At 40.8% G+C, this 16,586-nt stretch overlaps 1 protein-coding gene across 5 annotated transcripts in view; it reads left to right on the top strand.

Moving 5' to 3' along the window:
• GRAMD1C (GRAM domain containing 1C) overlaps nucleotides 1-16,586 on the top strand; it is a 53,089-nt gene that overhangs the window by 31,700 nt on the left and 4,803 nt on the right. For 2 of the 5 annotated variants that reach the window (XM_034071793.1, XM_005151616.3), the window contains exons 8-14: nucleotides 158-278; nucleotides 4,184-4,346; nucleotides 10,986-11,132; nucleotides 11,879-11,997; nucleotides 13,581-13,723; nucleotides 15,392-15,495; nucleotides 16,201-16,380. In XM_034071793.1, coding sequence (XP_033927684.1) covers nucleotides 158-278; nucleotides 4,184-4,346; nucleotides 10,986-11,132; nucleotides 11,879-11,997; nucleotides 13,581-13,723; nucleotides 15,392-15,495; nucleotides 16,201-16,380 — 977 coding nt within the window. Of the gene's footprint in view, nucleotides 1-157; nucleotides 279-4,183; nucleotides 4,347-10,765; nucleotides 10,865-10,985; nucleotides 11,133-11,878; nucleotides 11,998-13,580; nucleotides 13,724-15,391; nucleotides 15,496-16,200; nucleotides 16,381-16,586 lie in introns of all 5 variants that reach the window. The other 3 variants (XM_034071785.1, XM_034071808.1, XM_034071802.1) reach the window with 3 other exon arrangements.

Genomic DNA, 16,586 nt, shown 5'->3' with positions numbered 1-16,586 from the left:
TGTGAGGTTAATGAGCTGGATGTGGGAAGAATGAGTTGGTAGTTTTTGAAGCTAGCTGAACAGACATGGTTTGAATACAAAAATCACACATGAAGAGCTTTCTCAGATTTCTCAGACCTTGTATCTCCAACGATATCTTCCTTCTTGCTTTGGACAGATCCAGCATTTGTGAAGATTCTGGAGAAAGGGATGAAAAACTGCCTAAAATGATTGGTTTAGTTCGGGAACCCACGCTTCAAACAGAAGGAGAGTCACTCAATAGACACGCCTTGCCAGGAGTAAGTCCTGATGCAGCTGTTTGTAACTGATAAGCATATATACCTGTATATGCTTATATATTTATAAGAGTAGGATGCATGAGCATTTTAACTTCTGAAGAAGCCCTTGGGAATTCATAGTAGTCTAGGTGGTTTTCACATCAGAAAATATGAATATCTTCAGGTTTCAGGAATATTTATTGAATTTGGAAATGATCAAAGCTCATAAAAGAATATTGCTTGTCTGAGTTGCAGCAATGTCTTATCACTAATTCACTGCATAACCTGGCTGGAACACTTAAGCCCTGTTTTTTGTGGGGAGTATGTTTTTATTACTAAAACCAAACAAAATTAACTTTGTTTTTTATCCACTTTTCTGGGGACCATTTTTAGCCAAGTGCTTTACGAAAGTGATGCTTTTGTTTGCTTACAGTGCTTTCTTGCTTGTGCTATTAGTTGTTTATAAAGTATATCCTCTTATACTTTTGTCTTTCCTATATATGAGGTTTATTGAAGGGTACTTATGCTGTTTTACCCTTGTCTTCAAAGGTCAGTTAGTCTGCAGTTATAAATATATGAAAGCTTTTTTTTTTTAAATTGTAGTTTCTGAAAATGTTTCAAAAAGGAAGGGGAACCCTCCCCCCCCCCCCCATTTAATATAATATAGATGAGTTTTGCTTTAATGCCTTGGGTTAATACATGTTACCAGCATGAATGCTCCACTCGGTAGTGTATAATTTTGTGAATATATTTTTCTGTCTGGGAGAGCAACTGCATTGGTAGCAGTATCCGAGGTGTGTACAGTGCTCAGCACAGTTGCCATGTGCAGCTGTAGTCCTGAAAGGTTACAAACATTTTCTCTTAACAGACACCGCAAGGGAAAGATCTTGGAAAAGCAAATAAAGCAGTAAAGCATTTCTTATAAACTTCAGTAGAGTTGGGTAACTAACTGCTGTTTCTGCTTTGGAAAATTTGGGGAGGGAAGAAAGGAGATGACTGTAGCAGTTTTTACTACCATGTAAATTTTCAGGCTTTTGTCACTTGCTAAAACTGATTTGGAGGTTAAGCAGGCTTTAAATAGTTCTGCCAAAAAGCCAAGTTAATGGCTAAAGACTTGTACCCAACAAACAAGACTAGTATTTGTCAGATGTTAAAAGCTTAGTTAATTGAGTGATGGGTGTCCCTCATGGAAATCCTAGCAGTATGAAACCAGATTTTTGGAGTGATATAAGGGAGTCCTAAGAGGACTGTAGATGCTGCTGGAGTTTGATCTCTTTAGGATAACTAAAAATCTGCCCAAGTAGCCTTGGTTTGGACTTGTAAGTCCTACTTGCACAAGAACAAGCCATTTAAAACTAATTGGTCTGCCTGGAAAAGTGTTTTGTTCACCTATGGGGTGCCACACCCAGAGACGTCTCTTGCTGGTGCTAAATGTAATTGGGCATGTTGGTAAGTAGGAATGCCGAGGGATTTGGTCTGTATGCAAGGAAAGACATTAGGATTCTCCCTTGTATAAACTGTCTTTAAAAAGTCTTTTCATTATAGTGTAAAAGCACAGTCTTGGTAGATGTGTAACTAAACTGTTTAGTTTACTCTTTCAGCCTAACTAAAATACGTAATGAGTGTGTTCAGCTATATGTGTCACTTGGTATTTCTCAAGAATGCCAACACTCTCCACAGCCCCAGGATTACAGCGTATTTTGTAGAAGCACAGGGACAGTAGGAGGAGGTGGTAGTGCTCTAGAATGTATCTGTCAAAACCATTGCACTGATGGTACAAAACACAGTTAACACCTTCCAAAGACTGGAGGAAAACATGCTTAACCTCTCCTTTACTGCTCTGATAGACAAAATAATCCCAAAGCTCTCTTCAGAGGAAGTTGTGAACTAATGGAGCGGTTGGCTGTAGGACTTGGCCTGTCTTGGAAGAAGTGTTGTCAGTAGCTGTCCATAGCTGATTAAAAGAAAAACCATATGTAACACCAGTTATGGCTCATCTGCTTCTCTAAGTGCAGTTCATCTCAGTGTGGGAACTACATTCTCACCTGTATTTTCAACCATCTTTTCTCCATCCCTTGCAGGGAGGCCTTCCAGTCCCAGAGTCTGCTGTTCACAGGTTAAAAACCAGAAAAGCTTTGACACAGAGATTAGCAGTATTGGACTAGCTCAGGAGATAATACATAAAGAAGAAATTACACATCTTCAGTTCCACCTGACAGATCTGAAAATCAGTTCTCTTTAGCATAAAAAAAACCTAAACACTCACCCACATCCCTCTGCAAAAAATAAAGTAACCTTCAAACCCCAAGAAAGCCAGTTTGAGTTATTCCAAAGGCTTCAGCATGAATCTCCTCTTCCCTGACATCATGAAAGGCTTTTCTGTAGGAGCTGTTGCCCTTGTTTTCTGACAGGAGCCTGACATTCCTGTTCTGCTCGTGGCATGGTAGGCTGCTGTTATGCTGCTAGTGGGGGCCCCACTTGTTCACCAGATCTCTAATCATCGTCAAAATGCAATGCAAGCTCCTTGGATTTGAGCTGGATCTGTATGTTAATTTTTAGACTTTTTTACCACAGCTAGCTCCTGTCTTCCATCTGTATTGGCAGAGTATTTTGACATAGAAATGTTGGTTCTGTCCTGGCTCCTGTTGTGTGACAGTATAATTTCAAACATGGTAGTTCTTTTCCATAGGAGCATTTGTTAACTGATCTGCTTTGCTGATGCAGTTTTTTGACCTTGAGAGAGTATTTCTGCCTGCTTATGCTGCAGTTAAATTCATGCCTGTCTGTTTCCCAGCCACCCACCTTCTGCTGATGTTCCTCAGTTGCACAGAAAAGTAGATAGTCTTTATTGAAGAAAGCCAAGTACAGGAAGTACATGATGGCTTTTCAAGTAATGGATTCTTTTGCTTTTTTGAGTCAGCGCTGAATAATCTGCAGGGATGATGGTGTATTGCAGATGAATTGTAGCTACTCAATAAAGGAGGCCCAGTCTTTCTTATTTTATGTTCTGTGTAGTACTGCATACAGAGGCTGTAACACTGCTGATTTCACCTGTTCCATTGGAGACAGTGTGAGCTTTGAGAAGAGATTTAGAATGAAAACTATGATTTGATGCTCATAACCAAGCTTTTTGGGTGGCATTTGGTGATGTACAAACCTTGTGCATATAGTTCCACTAGAAATTACTTCTTGAAGTATGCAACGGCATGTAAGGTTAGCCATCAGTTCTTAAAGTTTAGGGTTAAGAGCTGCATCATTGATTCAGTGACTGATGTTTGGGGGGGGTTTCCTGCTTATTGGAGATGGCAATGGTACTCTGTTGCTTTGTTTCTGAGAAGTAACATTTTGTAAGTAGGATGGCTCTAGCCAGTGTTTTAAAACTTTTGTCGAAGGGTAATAGAGCTCTACAAAATAAGAATACATTTCAAAGATATAATTGGCAATTTCAGATATCTAATTGCTGGTAAAAGGGAGCTCCTGTCTATTTCATTGTGCTTCCCCTCAGGATTATTGAACCCCTGGCTAAACTGTCAGGAAAAAAATAACTTGATCAATAAAAAGTAAAAATATCTGTGTTAGTTTAATGAATATGTAAATACATCAATGCAAGGAAGGAAACCAAACTGTGCAGGTGGTTGCAGGGGGACTGGATGAGGAATAAACTGTCCCTTTTAAGGCAGCTTTTGGTATAACAGTACAGATAAGTAATTCTGTTACTTGTTACCAGAGTAAAGTGAAAGCTTGAAATACAGGAAGGGAGATAGGCTGTGACAGTGGAAAAGGGAGAGCTTAGTGTTTGACTGGGTGATAATTGAGCAGATAGAACTTGTGTCTGCTTTTACATGGCTTTCTTCTTTGGTAACTTTTCTTAGATGGCTTCTGATTACAAATGCTTTTTCTTTTTTTTTTCCTCTTGGTTGTTTAAGGTGGAAGAGTCCCCAAGTGAGAAGCAGGTAAAGAAGAGCCCTCTTCCATCTTCAGAAAGAAAATCTGTTAAGCTGGTCAGGAGCAGGTCTTTAGAAAAGTCCTTGGACCTGAATGAGAATGAAGATCCTCCAGAGAAAAGCAGTGCCTCAGACAGTGAAGAAGGTAAATCTCTTGGCAGTTGGGATCTATAGGACAACCTGACTGGTGTTCCATCTCACTTCTGGAGCAAGCTAGAGAACTTTCTGATATTATGAAACTTGCTGCTCATTTGTTTCACAGAATTGTAACAAAAACATCTTTGTATCTTACTTAGTTTCTTGGGAGGAAGAAAAAGTTGCTGGTGTTTAGAATGAAAACAAGTTGTGGTTTTGCTTTCTCTCCGTTGGTGGCTAAAGAGCTGCTAACAGCTTAAACAAAAAGATAAAAAAATAGGTTTATTTGACAATGTGGTGGTGGTTGCTCACTTTTCATGCTCTCACACTTACTTCAAATATTTTGCTTTCTTCTGTTTTCACTTCTTGGGAACTGCTGGGAAACATTTTTGACCATTTTCCAGCTTTTGAAAGATTTCCTCACCCCCACTTCTTTACACTTCTCCCTAAGGCATATGGGCTTCAGCGTTATTGATGGGGTAAACTGAGGAACTCACCGAAAACCCAGGCAGGACAGCTTCTCAGACTTCAGGAGTGTATTTATGCATATTTTGAATCTGGTCTGAAGGTGAAAAAGCTTTCACACTTATCTTGGAGCAGATTATACTTTGTGTTCCAGCACAGTTAGTATCTTAATAGATCCTAATATCTCATCCTCAACTCCTACATCATTACCCGGTATAAGATGAGGAGAAACTTGGACCACAGTAGTGCAGTGATTGTAACCTGGCTGTTCTGTGCTTCCTTTCCCCTTCTCACCATAGGAGAGAAAAGCATAGCGCTATGTGTCATAGTGATATTGGTATAAGTATTTCTGCTACCTCCTGGGTAGATAGTAAGGGCAAACTGTGCCTTCTACCTAGGCTGGATGACAAAGAGACTTGTGCTGTGGTCAGTGGGTGCTTGTTCTATGGTCCTGCGTTAACCATTGACAACTTCTTGCTCTAAGCTGAGTGTTTCACTTATCTTAGCGAACTTCTGTGGGAAAGGGCCATAGTTGTTCAAACAGCTCACTAAGTTGTGGTGGATGTTCTGTTAAATATACCAGTCTTGGACTCTGTAAATGCCTTTGAAATGAAGTGTGCACAACCTGGGTTGATTCCAGAGTTGTATGGTGGTGTGCAAACGATAGACAGGAAAGCTCAACAGTAGCAGTGTGCTCAGTGGCAGTTGCATATTTTTTTCATATGTGAGGAGATAACTTGCTTTCACTGTGTGTTGACAGCAATAGAGGAGTTCAGTTAATTGAGGCCAGTTCTTAATCTGGCTGAAAAACTTTGCATCTCATCCTTTCAGAGTTAGCAACTGATGTTGCTTGTAGGTGTCGTGATGTTGGAATCACAGAGATGCCCAGGAAACCTTTAAGAGTCATGGACTGAGTTGGCTGCCTGCAAGTTGTGGTTGTTGGCTGAGGATATACTTTATATTCATCTAACTTTCCTTTTGTTCACCCATGCTGCTTCTGTGCTTGCTTGTGGGTATTCTGCAGTTTTCCTGTTCTTAGTACCATATCTCTCTTCTGTCTCTGGATTTTATTTTGTGGCAAAGGTCTCCAGTGAAACTGATGCAAAATGGTCCTGTTGTCTTCAATACTGCTGTTTGCCTAAATGCTAGCAGAAAATATTCTCCATCACTTCTGCATTGGTGATGTTGAATAAATAGAGCATACTAAACTGGAGATGTCTCTTTAAAAAAAAAGAGAACTGACTTCATGTTGGTTTACTTATTTCTCCCTCCCCTCCCCCAAGACTAGTCTTTTTTATTCAGAGCAGGATTTTCTAGTCCCACAGCATTAATCTTTTCTTTCGGATTCCCTTCTTCATGCTTAGAATGTTTTTCTTCTGTTTCTCTGTCTGTTTTCTATTGCAGTTGTCCCATACTCTTACAAGGTGAATTCCTTCATGCAAATGAAACTAGCTTTCCTACATGGCAAAGGTTTACCCATGTGATTAATTTCTCATGTGTCCTCTGGCTCATGTTCAGGCTGCCAGTGGATGTGTCCTGGCAAATAAGGTGATGGGCAAGCTCAAGACTTGTACTCCCAACTGCAGGTTCAGCTGACACCCAAAGCTGCAATGCTTAGCAGCAATTTTTCTCTTGCCCTAAATCATTCTCGCATTGCTTACTGGGGAATGGGGGATGTGCATCTTGCTATGCACCACTGGGCCTTTTGACTTGCATCTTGATGCTTTTGTTTGGTTTAATAAATTGGAGTATCAGTCTCAAGCAAGGACAAACTTCTGGCTAAGCTAAAAATTAGTTTTTGAGGTCTAGATTCTGAATTTCAGAAAACAATTTTTAGGTCAAGCATAGAGTATCTGCTTCCAAAATAGAGCCAGAAGATTCTGGATTTCCTCACATGACTCTTGTATGTAGGGTTTGGTTTGGTTTTTTTAGGTTGTGGTTTTTTGTTTTGTGTGGTTGTTTTTTTGTTGGGTTTTTTTTGTTTGTTTCTTTGTTGTTGGGTTTTGTGTTTGTTTTTTGGTGTTTCAGTTTTGTTGTTTTTTAAATTACAGTGTTCAGCAGCATAAAATACTTGGTAATTAAAAGGGGGAAAGCAAGAAACAGTCTTCTGTGTTAGAAAGCTTTACTGTGTATGAGGACATGATAAATCCCTTATCCCCTTTGTGACTTACCCCTTTGTCAGACTTTCTGTATGGTACTAATAACCACCTTAAATGTGTGATCTGCAGGAGAGCATACCTGCTTGTGCTGTAGTGCTGTGGGATGGGTACACTGACCCTTCTAGCAGAAGAGGATATAAAGAGCAGAAAATATTTTAAAGACAGGGTGGTTGAAATTAGTTCAGTCCTGTTTGGTTTTGGACTGTCAGCACACACCTGCCCCCATGTGAGATTTTGGATGTGCAGTGTATGTAAGGAAATGCGGCCCTGTTATCTTGTTGCCATTTTAATCAAAATACTGGAAGCTGTATTTTGAATATATAAATACCAATTACTTGTTGCTTTGGGGTTTGGAAGATACACAGTTGAGTTATCTAAAGGCATGAGGTTTTTATCTTGTGAACTAGAAGAAGTTGGTGTTGTCACAATTCACACTAACTCCCCAAGTTAATTTTGTCCTTAGTATTTTATAGTGTAGGGGACTTCTTTGATAATGGTTAATATTGCTGATGCAGTCATTAAATAGATGGTGTCTGGAACATGTTCACTTCAGGAACTGATTTTGTTGACTTGATTTCAGATGTATATGGTTAAAGGCTCCTGCCTGCATAATTTTTTTGTGCAGTGTGCAATTTTTGCCTACCCACAGAGGCATAGAAATCCTCACAGTGCCAAGATTTGCATGCATGCTTCTTTCTCTCCTGATCCTCCCCCAGCTCTGTGGAGTGGAAAAATCAACCATGTTATTAATTTGTTTGATAGCCTCTGCTCTTATCAGTTCAGCTTTCTTAATTTGCTTGTGGTGTGTGTTTACTTTGAGCTGTTGGTTGTTTACAGGAATTTTAAGAACAGTTTTTTTCCCTCTCCCATTTTCCCCTCTTCCAGTTTTCTGTCTCCTTTCTCGTGTTGCATTTTTTTTCAAACCTCTGCAATCACTGCTGCATCATGATATTATGTTCAGATATTATTTCACATCTTGCCTTGCAGTGATGAAAATGACCTTACAAAGTGCAAGGCAATAGTGGGGGAGGGAGCAGGCTTGCTGCTCTCATTACTGAGTGCCCTGGTTCAGCCTAGGTTTACTTCTGGATTTCTGGGTCCCTAGGGTCCTAAACTAGAGTCAGAATAATCTTACCTTCTCTTATCAGAGAGCAGCATCAATTCATCTATAAATGTGTCCAGGCTAAGAGAGTTAGTGGTTGATAATTGCATACTGCTGAGGTGTTAGAACAGCATGAAAATTTAAGGAGTTAAGACTGATATCTGGATACCTGCACAAAACATTCTGTTCATAAATAGTATTTCTAAGCCAGTCCTAGGTAAATGCTTGCTGTTGCTCTAGTATTGAGGTAAATAAAAGGCAGGTAGATTTATGTGTGAGTTAAAACAGTTGACAAACAGGCGTATTCATTTGTCGCAGAGACCAGTGGTTGAAGCTTTCTATCCTCTTTAAATAGCAAGTGTGTAAACTGTACAGCTATGCTGCTGTTCCTGCTTGCTGCTTCACCTACAGATAAACTCTGAGAAGCCCAGATGGAAGTGACTTGAAGTTTGTCAAGTGCCTGGTGTATGCAGTAACTTCTTCCACAGGTGTGGAACTCACAGCAGTATTCATACATACATGCACCTTCCAGACCTGTTGTGTTAAAGGTTTTTCCAGGTTTTCTGGGAGAGGGTTGTTTGAATCTTAGCATCCAAAGTGGTTGATGGGCCTGATCTGTCAGCCCTGTTTCAGCTTGGATTTTTTGAAAATACTGCTTTATGTAATAGCACCATTTAAAAAAAAAATGTTTGTTCCAAGGGCTGAGAGTAAGTAAAAACATATTTCTCAATAATGCTCTCATGCACTTGGCACTTCATTGACTATTCCTTAATAGAGGCACGACTAGATACAAATATAGTACAGGAATATTGTATAGACCCATGGATGCTCTTGCTTAAGACTTAGTACAGGGAGGACAGACATCATGCTCAAAGAGTGAAGTATCTCAGTAGCAAGGTCTGCAGATCAAGGTAATAATGTATGGGCTTTGTGCATATCATAAGTTGCTGTGGTTTATTGAATTACCTTGCATTATCAGAAGCATAGTAGCTGTCCTCAGGAGTTTCAGGTGAATGTAAAGTTGTGTAGTTCAGCTGAGCCTCACTGGGGCAAAGGTAACTTGTATTATCTTGTATTTGCTAAGACATATACAAATAGCTGCCAGAGCTTATCTGATGCACAGTGGCTTGGTCATGTGTCTGAGCTTTTGTATTTTTTTTAAGTGGTAGCAGATTCCTTGGGTCTGTCAAGGTCCAGCTGAGTGAGACTCAGAGTAACCAGGTTTGAATTACCTGGTGTCTGGTTCCATGCATGTTAGCTGATGAGCAGCAGGCAAAAGAGGATGTCAACACCAATATCTGAAGCTTCCTATCTCTTAGTGAAAGGAAGTGAAGAGTGAACTCTGAAAGAGAGGTCTGTAATGTTGAGGTCTTGTTAGCTGAGGTCAAGCTTACAGTTCACTTGGTCTGCATTTTGCTGGAATTGGGTTCAGCTCCAAGAGGAAATACAGTGAACATAAGCTGAAAAGCCAGGCTGAATTTTTGGCTTCCCACAGAATGTTTCAGCACAGGAGAATCTGTATTCTGGCATGTAATGACTGCATATTGGCTGGTTAAATGTATCTCTTAAAATGTGTGCTTGCTTTCTGTCCCCCCTTGTAACTGTAACTGCATAAGCAGAACATAGCATGGGAAGGAAGTCTCTCTCTTGTGCAAGCACAAAAATATGGCAGTCATGCTTTGCTTTTGGAATCGTGCACTGAAGTATGATAAGGTCAAAGAGAACATTTTTGGAGGCAGATGTGTAACAAGGACTTTTAGCAGGCTAGAAGCAGCACTAGAGTGGAAGTCTGCTCAGTCAGAATTGTATTTCATTGTGGGCTGTTGTGGTGTTCAGTTGCTGTGTTTGCATTCGTCCATACTGACTGCCGCTACTAGGCAGTAATGTTTTAAGCGCTGTAACCTTAGCTTATAGGAGCTATAGCTTGATATTCAGGCTAGCTTTGCATTGGTTGCTAGGACTGACCTTTGCCAGCTCTGCACATTCTATCAGCTGAAAGGTTAGCCAGACGTCCATCTGGCTCCCACAAGATTTGCTTTCAGGCTTTTTGTTTTGTTTCAGTAATGTGGGTGAGTGGGGGTTTTGTTTGGTTTTGGTAATCATACCTTAGCATGAACTTGCTTCTAAAGCATAAGCAGCTTGAGTTGGGGTTGGCATAGGAAACTGCTTGCCCTCCAGGATCATAATTCTGTCCCTTATACCCTGCAAGAGTGGCTGAGACAACCACAAAGCTGAGTCATGCCAGCAACCAACAAGAAGGGGAAAAATAGCAAAGATCAGTGCTGCAGCCACAGAATGCCACTGGAGTGCTTTTCGGAGGTTTTGAATTGGGGATGGCAATCTTGGTGCACTTTTCAGGACTGCAAAATGGAGCAGGGAACATCTTGCATTCCTCTTATGATTGGGTATGGAGGGAAGAACTGTATGGGAGTTTACCTGGTCTCTTAGACTGTGAACACTGTTAGCATTACAGATGTTAAAAGCAGAATTTGGAAACTAACCACAAGTAAGAAAGCCCATATAGTTTCACTGTCCTGCTTGCTAGGCATGTGTCCTTCCTATAATAGGCATGCATATTAATGAAGATTATGCTAACTTCTTGTCTTCCACAATGATTCTTGTAGTAGGATTAGTAGAATACTGAAGGCAAAACTAAAAGGATGGGACCTTGTGATGTTGATTTATCATTTTATGTTTGCACAGGGAAATGGGGGAGTGGTGTTGAAAATCAATTCTGGACTTTGTTTCTGAAGACAACCTACCTACCAAACATGTGCTGCTGTCATTACTGGTTTTTTGAGAGTAAGAAACAAATGCTGATGCAAGCTTGGGAAGGATTTGAGCTGTAATAAAGCTTAGAATATTATAAAGTTTCTTCATAATACTGTTCCGTTCTTAATGTGACCTCTCTGCCTTTCCTTAGCAGTGAAGGAGGCTGTCTCTGAGAATGATCTCTATGGGAGACTTTTTATAAACAGAGTTTTCCATATCCCTGCAGACAAGATGTTTGAAATCCTTTTCACCAATTCTCACTTCATGCAGAGGTTTCTCAATTCCAGGAGTATAGTAGGTAATGCACTCTTCTTCTTTCTGTCTGTGTTGCAAACTATCCTGAAAATTTCAAACTCTGAGAAGTATTAAATAGGGCTAAGTTGAATTCTAAGGTTCTCATTGCTTAAAAAGAATTTTGAAGCTTTATTATTAGAGAGAATATTTAAAGCTCGCCTTTTATTTCCATAGATTTGTAGATCAGTTATACTTCAGTGTAAAGACCTCATTTCAGTGTACCGCAAAACTGCACCTTCATGGCTGAATTTGGGTTAAGCTGTTAAAGTGATGCAATCTGTGGGGTATTTCTGATTACGTTGTGTTCCAGAAACAGTGAAACATGCATAGCTGGCACAGGAGCAAGATAACTGTATCCTCCTGAAAGATACTCACAGGCTTTAATTTTCTGGAGGAGTAAACTTTATTCATTGATATCATATGAACAGAAATAAAATCAAAAAGGGTAATAATATTTATTCAGTGTCAGCTTGGAAGCCGAAGTGGCAAAAGTGACATTTTCGTTTAATTGCTTACTCTTCTCCCCACTGTCAAGTCTCTTTCAGTAGACCCAGGTTCAGCCACTTAGTGCTTCACCTTTGTTCATCAGTGAACTACAGTTTTCACTTTGCCTGCAAAAGCCACACCCCTTTGGAATCTGTTTTCTGCCTCTTTCCCCACCACCATTCTTAAACTGTTAAGATGTGAAAAGGCAGAGATAATGTTTTTTAGGTAATCTACATGTGAGGTTTTGCATAATTTCTCATCTAGATGCAGTATCAACCCCTTGGAATAGAGATTCCAATGGCAATCAGTTGAGGACTTTGACGTACACTGTAACGATTAACAATCCACTTTGTGGGAAGTTCACAACTGCAACTGAAAAGCAGGTACTGTGTGCATGTGCGTGTCTGTCCGATGCCCTTTAATGCAAGGGAGAGGTCAGGTGTATAGCCTGTTGGAGATCTGACCAAGGTTTAGAGTTCAGTGAGCTGCAGTGCATCTGCAGTTTAAATGTAGCATCTCTAAGGTAGATTGCCACCTCTCACCATTAGTAAGTGCTGATGAAATCAGAGAGGCTTTTTGCCTTTACAGATGGCTGTAAGCTTCTGCCACAGACTTTGTGGGCAGAAGTATTAGTGTCTCTTAAGAATTTAGGGGTGCAAAGATGCAATGAAATGCTTTCAGTGTCTACTTGTGCTTGCAGCCCAGAAAGCCAAACCTGTCCTGGGCTGCATCAAAAGGAGTGTGATCAGCAGGTCGAAGGAGGTGATCCTGCCCCTCTGCTCTTGTGAGACTTTACTTGGAATATTGTGTGCAGTTCTGGTGTCCTCAAAATTAAAAGGACATGGAACTGTTAGAACAAGTCCAGAGGAGGGCCACAAGGATGATCAGGGGACTGGAGCACCTCCCATATGAAGATAGGCTGAGAAAGTTGGGTCTGTTCAGCCTGGAGAAGAGAAGGCTGCATGGAGACCTCATAGCAGCCTTTCAGTATCTGAAGGGGGCCTACAGGGATGCTGGAGAGGGACTATTCATTAGGGACTGTAGTGACAGGACAAGGGGTAACGGGTTAAAACTTAAACAGGGGATGTTTAGATTGGATATAAGTAGGAAGAAATTCTTTACTGTTAGGGTGGTGAGGCACTGGAATGGGTTGCCCAGTATGGTTGTGAATGCTCCATCCCTGGCGGTGTTCAAGACCAGGTTGGATGAAGCCTTGGGTGATATGGTTTAGTGTGAGGTGTCCCTGCCCATGGCAGGGGGGTTGGAACTAGATGATCTTAAGATCTTTTCCAACCCTGACTATTCTATGATTCTATGATTCTGCTTATGGGCTCTCTAGCAGAGATGGAAAGAGTCTAGCAAAGGGCCACTAAGATGATTAAGGAAATGGAGCATCTCATGGGAAATGGATGAGAGCTGGGACTCTTAAACCTGGAGAAGGCTCAGGGGTGATCTTGCAATGTGTCTATAAGTGTCTGAAGGGAGAGTGAGGGTGACAGAGCACTGGAATAGGTTGTCCTTTGAGGCTGTGGCATCTTCTCCCTTGGAGATGCTGGAAAGCCTGGTCCTGGTCAACCAGCTCTAGATGGCCCTTCCTGATCAGGGTCCTTGGACAAGATAACCACCAGAGATGCCTTCCAATCTCAAGCATTCTGTAATTATGCTTTGAGAAAGGTCTCATAGATCAGTCTCAAAGAGCAGCTGTGATCATGAGTCAGTGGCCAGCCTTTCATCTGGTACTTGAAATAGCAGTGGGGAAATACTGTTGCATTGGGAGGCATCTTCACTTTCCCACCCCATCTATACTTGCCATTAGTAACTTTTTTATTGTGGTTGTTCAGGGTTTCTCCCTACTCTAGTTCACTTGAAGTTGTTGATGTAGTCTAAGGAATTCAGGCTGAAAAGGGGGGTGGGGAGGAGCCAAACAGATACCATGAATATACCTTCTTATTTTCTTTTACGGTAGATCCTGCATAAGCAAAGCCAGAAAGGTCAGTCTTACCAGGTGGATGCGGAGGTGCTGACCCATGATGTCCCTTACCATGATTATTTCTACACTGTGAATAGATATTGCATCAGCCGCACATCCAACCACAAGTGTCGATTACGGTGAGCCTGAGTGGTGCACAGTGGGAGGGGAGAAGCCAAGGCACGTATGTTACAGGTTGATGAAGTGTGCTTCTCCAGAGATCTGCCAACAGCATAGAGAAGGTCAGCTTCTCTTGAAGTTAGGGATCTCTTCTGAAAAACAAGCTTGGTTTATTTCTTGTCACATGTATGCTGTATTTAGATTTCATGAACGCAGTGAGAAATGAACTCTTTGACTCTGAGGTATGGATCTCATCTCCAAGGCTGAACTGGGTTCTGATCAGCCTTGAATTTTTAAGTGCACCTGTGTGAGTGGGGAAAAATAAAAACTGTGATGTTTTATTACAAAGTTTCCCAGATATCCTTGCTAAGGGCCTGCAGAGGAAAACAGTTTCATAAGAAGGTACAGAGAAGATGGAAATGTACCTGCTTTTGAAGGGAGGCTACTTAAGTGAATCAGACTTCATTATTAAGCGCTACCTAGATATGGGAGTTTTAAAAGGCACTTCTCTTTTCTCTCGCATTTGTTAAAAATGTGCTTAATGTGAAACATGATCCCTTCAGATGTTTATGTGACTTTCTGACTGTATTATCCTTTCTTGTTCTGCCTCTGTTTTATCTCAAACTTCATCAGTGCCCAGGAAAGGTAAGGAAGCCTGAATTTTGTTCTGGCTTCTCTCAGGCTATAAATGTGTTAAAGGCTCTCTCTCTACTGGGAGAAGAAAGGAAGAAAGGTCCTGTTCTGAATTATTTTTTATTTTTTTTAATGAGTCACTTTTCCTCTGAGGGCTGTGTTTTTTTTTTTTTTTTTTATCTGAGACTCATGGCAACCCCAGGGTAAGACCAAAAACCTAGATTTCAATATGGTGCACAGAGCATGCATGTATAGAACAGAAGGTGCATGGTGGTGTTACAGCTGGGTTTATTATACTGTGTTTAAAATGGCTCAGAATCGCTATTTGTAAGAAGTTGTTTTATTAGACTAGAAACACAGTGGGCTTACATTGATTTGGGTAATTATTTGAAAGCATTGAAAAAAGGTATGTTCTCGACTTAAAGAGTTCAAAATCACAGCCGACCCTTTTGTCCTTTGTGGAGAGCTTTGGGATTCATTCAGTTCTTAAAAGCAACACTCTGAAGGAATCTACGCCATTTCTATTCTGGAAGCATTATTGATTAGCTTGACCTGGGGAATGCAAAGCAGGAATATCACTTCCTTGCCGTCATACAGAAAGACAGATTTTAGTTTTGCGGTAGGATCTGAGCACTTGGCACATAAGTGATGATGATGAATTTTAGCTGCTGCCATTGCACTGCTCATATAATACATATGTATACACATACAGAATAAATTCAGGACTTCATGATCCAAAAGCCTGAAGCCTATTTTGAATGTGTGTTAAAATGTGATCACTTCAGAGGGGAAAAATTCTCTGCTAGTCTAAAGGAAAGCACTTCAAAATGTTTCTTGTAATATGGACATTCAGATCTGAGTCTTTAGCTAGATATGTGCTCTTTGGTACTGTCTGTCTTTGCTTCAGTGTAGGTGCTGTCCAGGTGGAAAGCCAAGGCAGTTGCAGTTAGTATTTCAGATTATGGACAAAAGCTAGAGGCCTGCTTATGATAAGAGGTTTCCATCACTGTGCTACCCAGTAGAGCACTCTTTCACTGTTGTATTCTGTTTATTAGGGTTTCTGCAGAAGTGAAGTACAAAAAACAGCCTTGGGGCCTTGTCAAGTCTGTAATTGAGAAGAATACCTGGGGAGGTATACAGGAAAACTTCAAACAACTTGGTGAGGCATTTTCTTTGTGCTGGAATAAAGTGATTACCTTTCCTATGTATGTTTTCATGTCTGTCAAACTTGATTCTTTAAGGAATGGCTTAAAAAGAAGGCAACACCAAAGGAATCTCGAAATCAGAAGTTCCTGTAGTCAACATGTCTGCCAGTTCCAGGGTATAAAAGAAGCCTTGTGGCTCAATGCTAACAAAAGGCTTGTGTATATCTTGTTATAATAGCTTTCTGAAGGAAACAACGAGGAGCAGCAGAAAAGCTGTTACTCTCAACTGTGTGTATCTGTCTTTAAGTACTTCCTTGTTTGTGGGTAAGAGAAGAGAAGCAGTGGCACTCCTCAGGCTCCTTGGCTATGTCTGTTACCAGTCTGGCCAGCCATAGCTGCAGGCTCACAGTCTAACAGTATTTCTACTCTGTCTAACAGTGGCTTGAAGTGCTCTTCCAACTGCTGTTGAATGTATCATTAAACAATCCTGCATAGGCAGAATGTACACCATATCTAAAAAGTGTACTAAGTGCCCCCTAGCAGATAGAACAGGTGGTACAGGTCAAGGCGTAATTTATGTCAATTACTTGCTTTTATGTTTGTTTACTAGAAGGTGCAGTTACTCCTCTCACTGCCATCCTGCATATCTCACAATTGTGCTATGTTTTTCAGCTCTCCACTTGAAAGTTGAATAGAAAACTATTGTTTTCCCACTGCAGAATCAGATCTCCTGATGGAGGAATATGCAATTAATCAGTCCATAGAAGACACTGGAAAATTGGTTGCCCTGAGGCGAAGACGACGCACTTTACACCGGAGTCTGGCAGAATCACTTCCCAAACGCTCTTCCCAGCACTCTTCTGGTGACATGGGAGTACAGTCCCAGAGCAGCATAGTAGGTAGGAATATTCATATCAAGTATTTTCCAGAAGGTGTGGTCAAGAAAACTGACTCTTAGAATAGTGCAAAAGTAACACTTGTGTGTATGCTGCTTTCACTGTCTATCTAATCGGTGTGGTAGCAAATGCTTTAGTGTGCTTAGGCCTGCATACAATAGATTTGGAGCATGCATAATTACTTATGATGAATATCTCATAAATACAAA

The sequence above is a fragment of the Melopsittacus undulatus genome, chromosome 2, assembly GCF_012275295.1.
Source record: "Melopsittacus undulatus isolate bMelUnd1 chromosome 2, bMelUnd1.mat.Z, whole genome shotgun sequence".
NCBI classification, from domain to species: domain Eukaryota; kingdom Metazoa; phylum Chordata; class Aves; order Psittaciformes; family Psittaculidae; genus Melopsittacus; species Melopsittacus undulatus.
The sequence above is the reverse complement of the archived record's forward strand: the minus strand, read 5'-3'. Positions and strand labels throughout refer to the sequence as shown.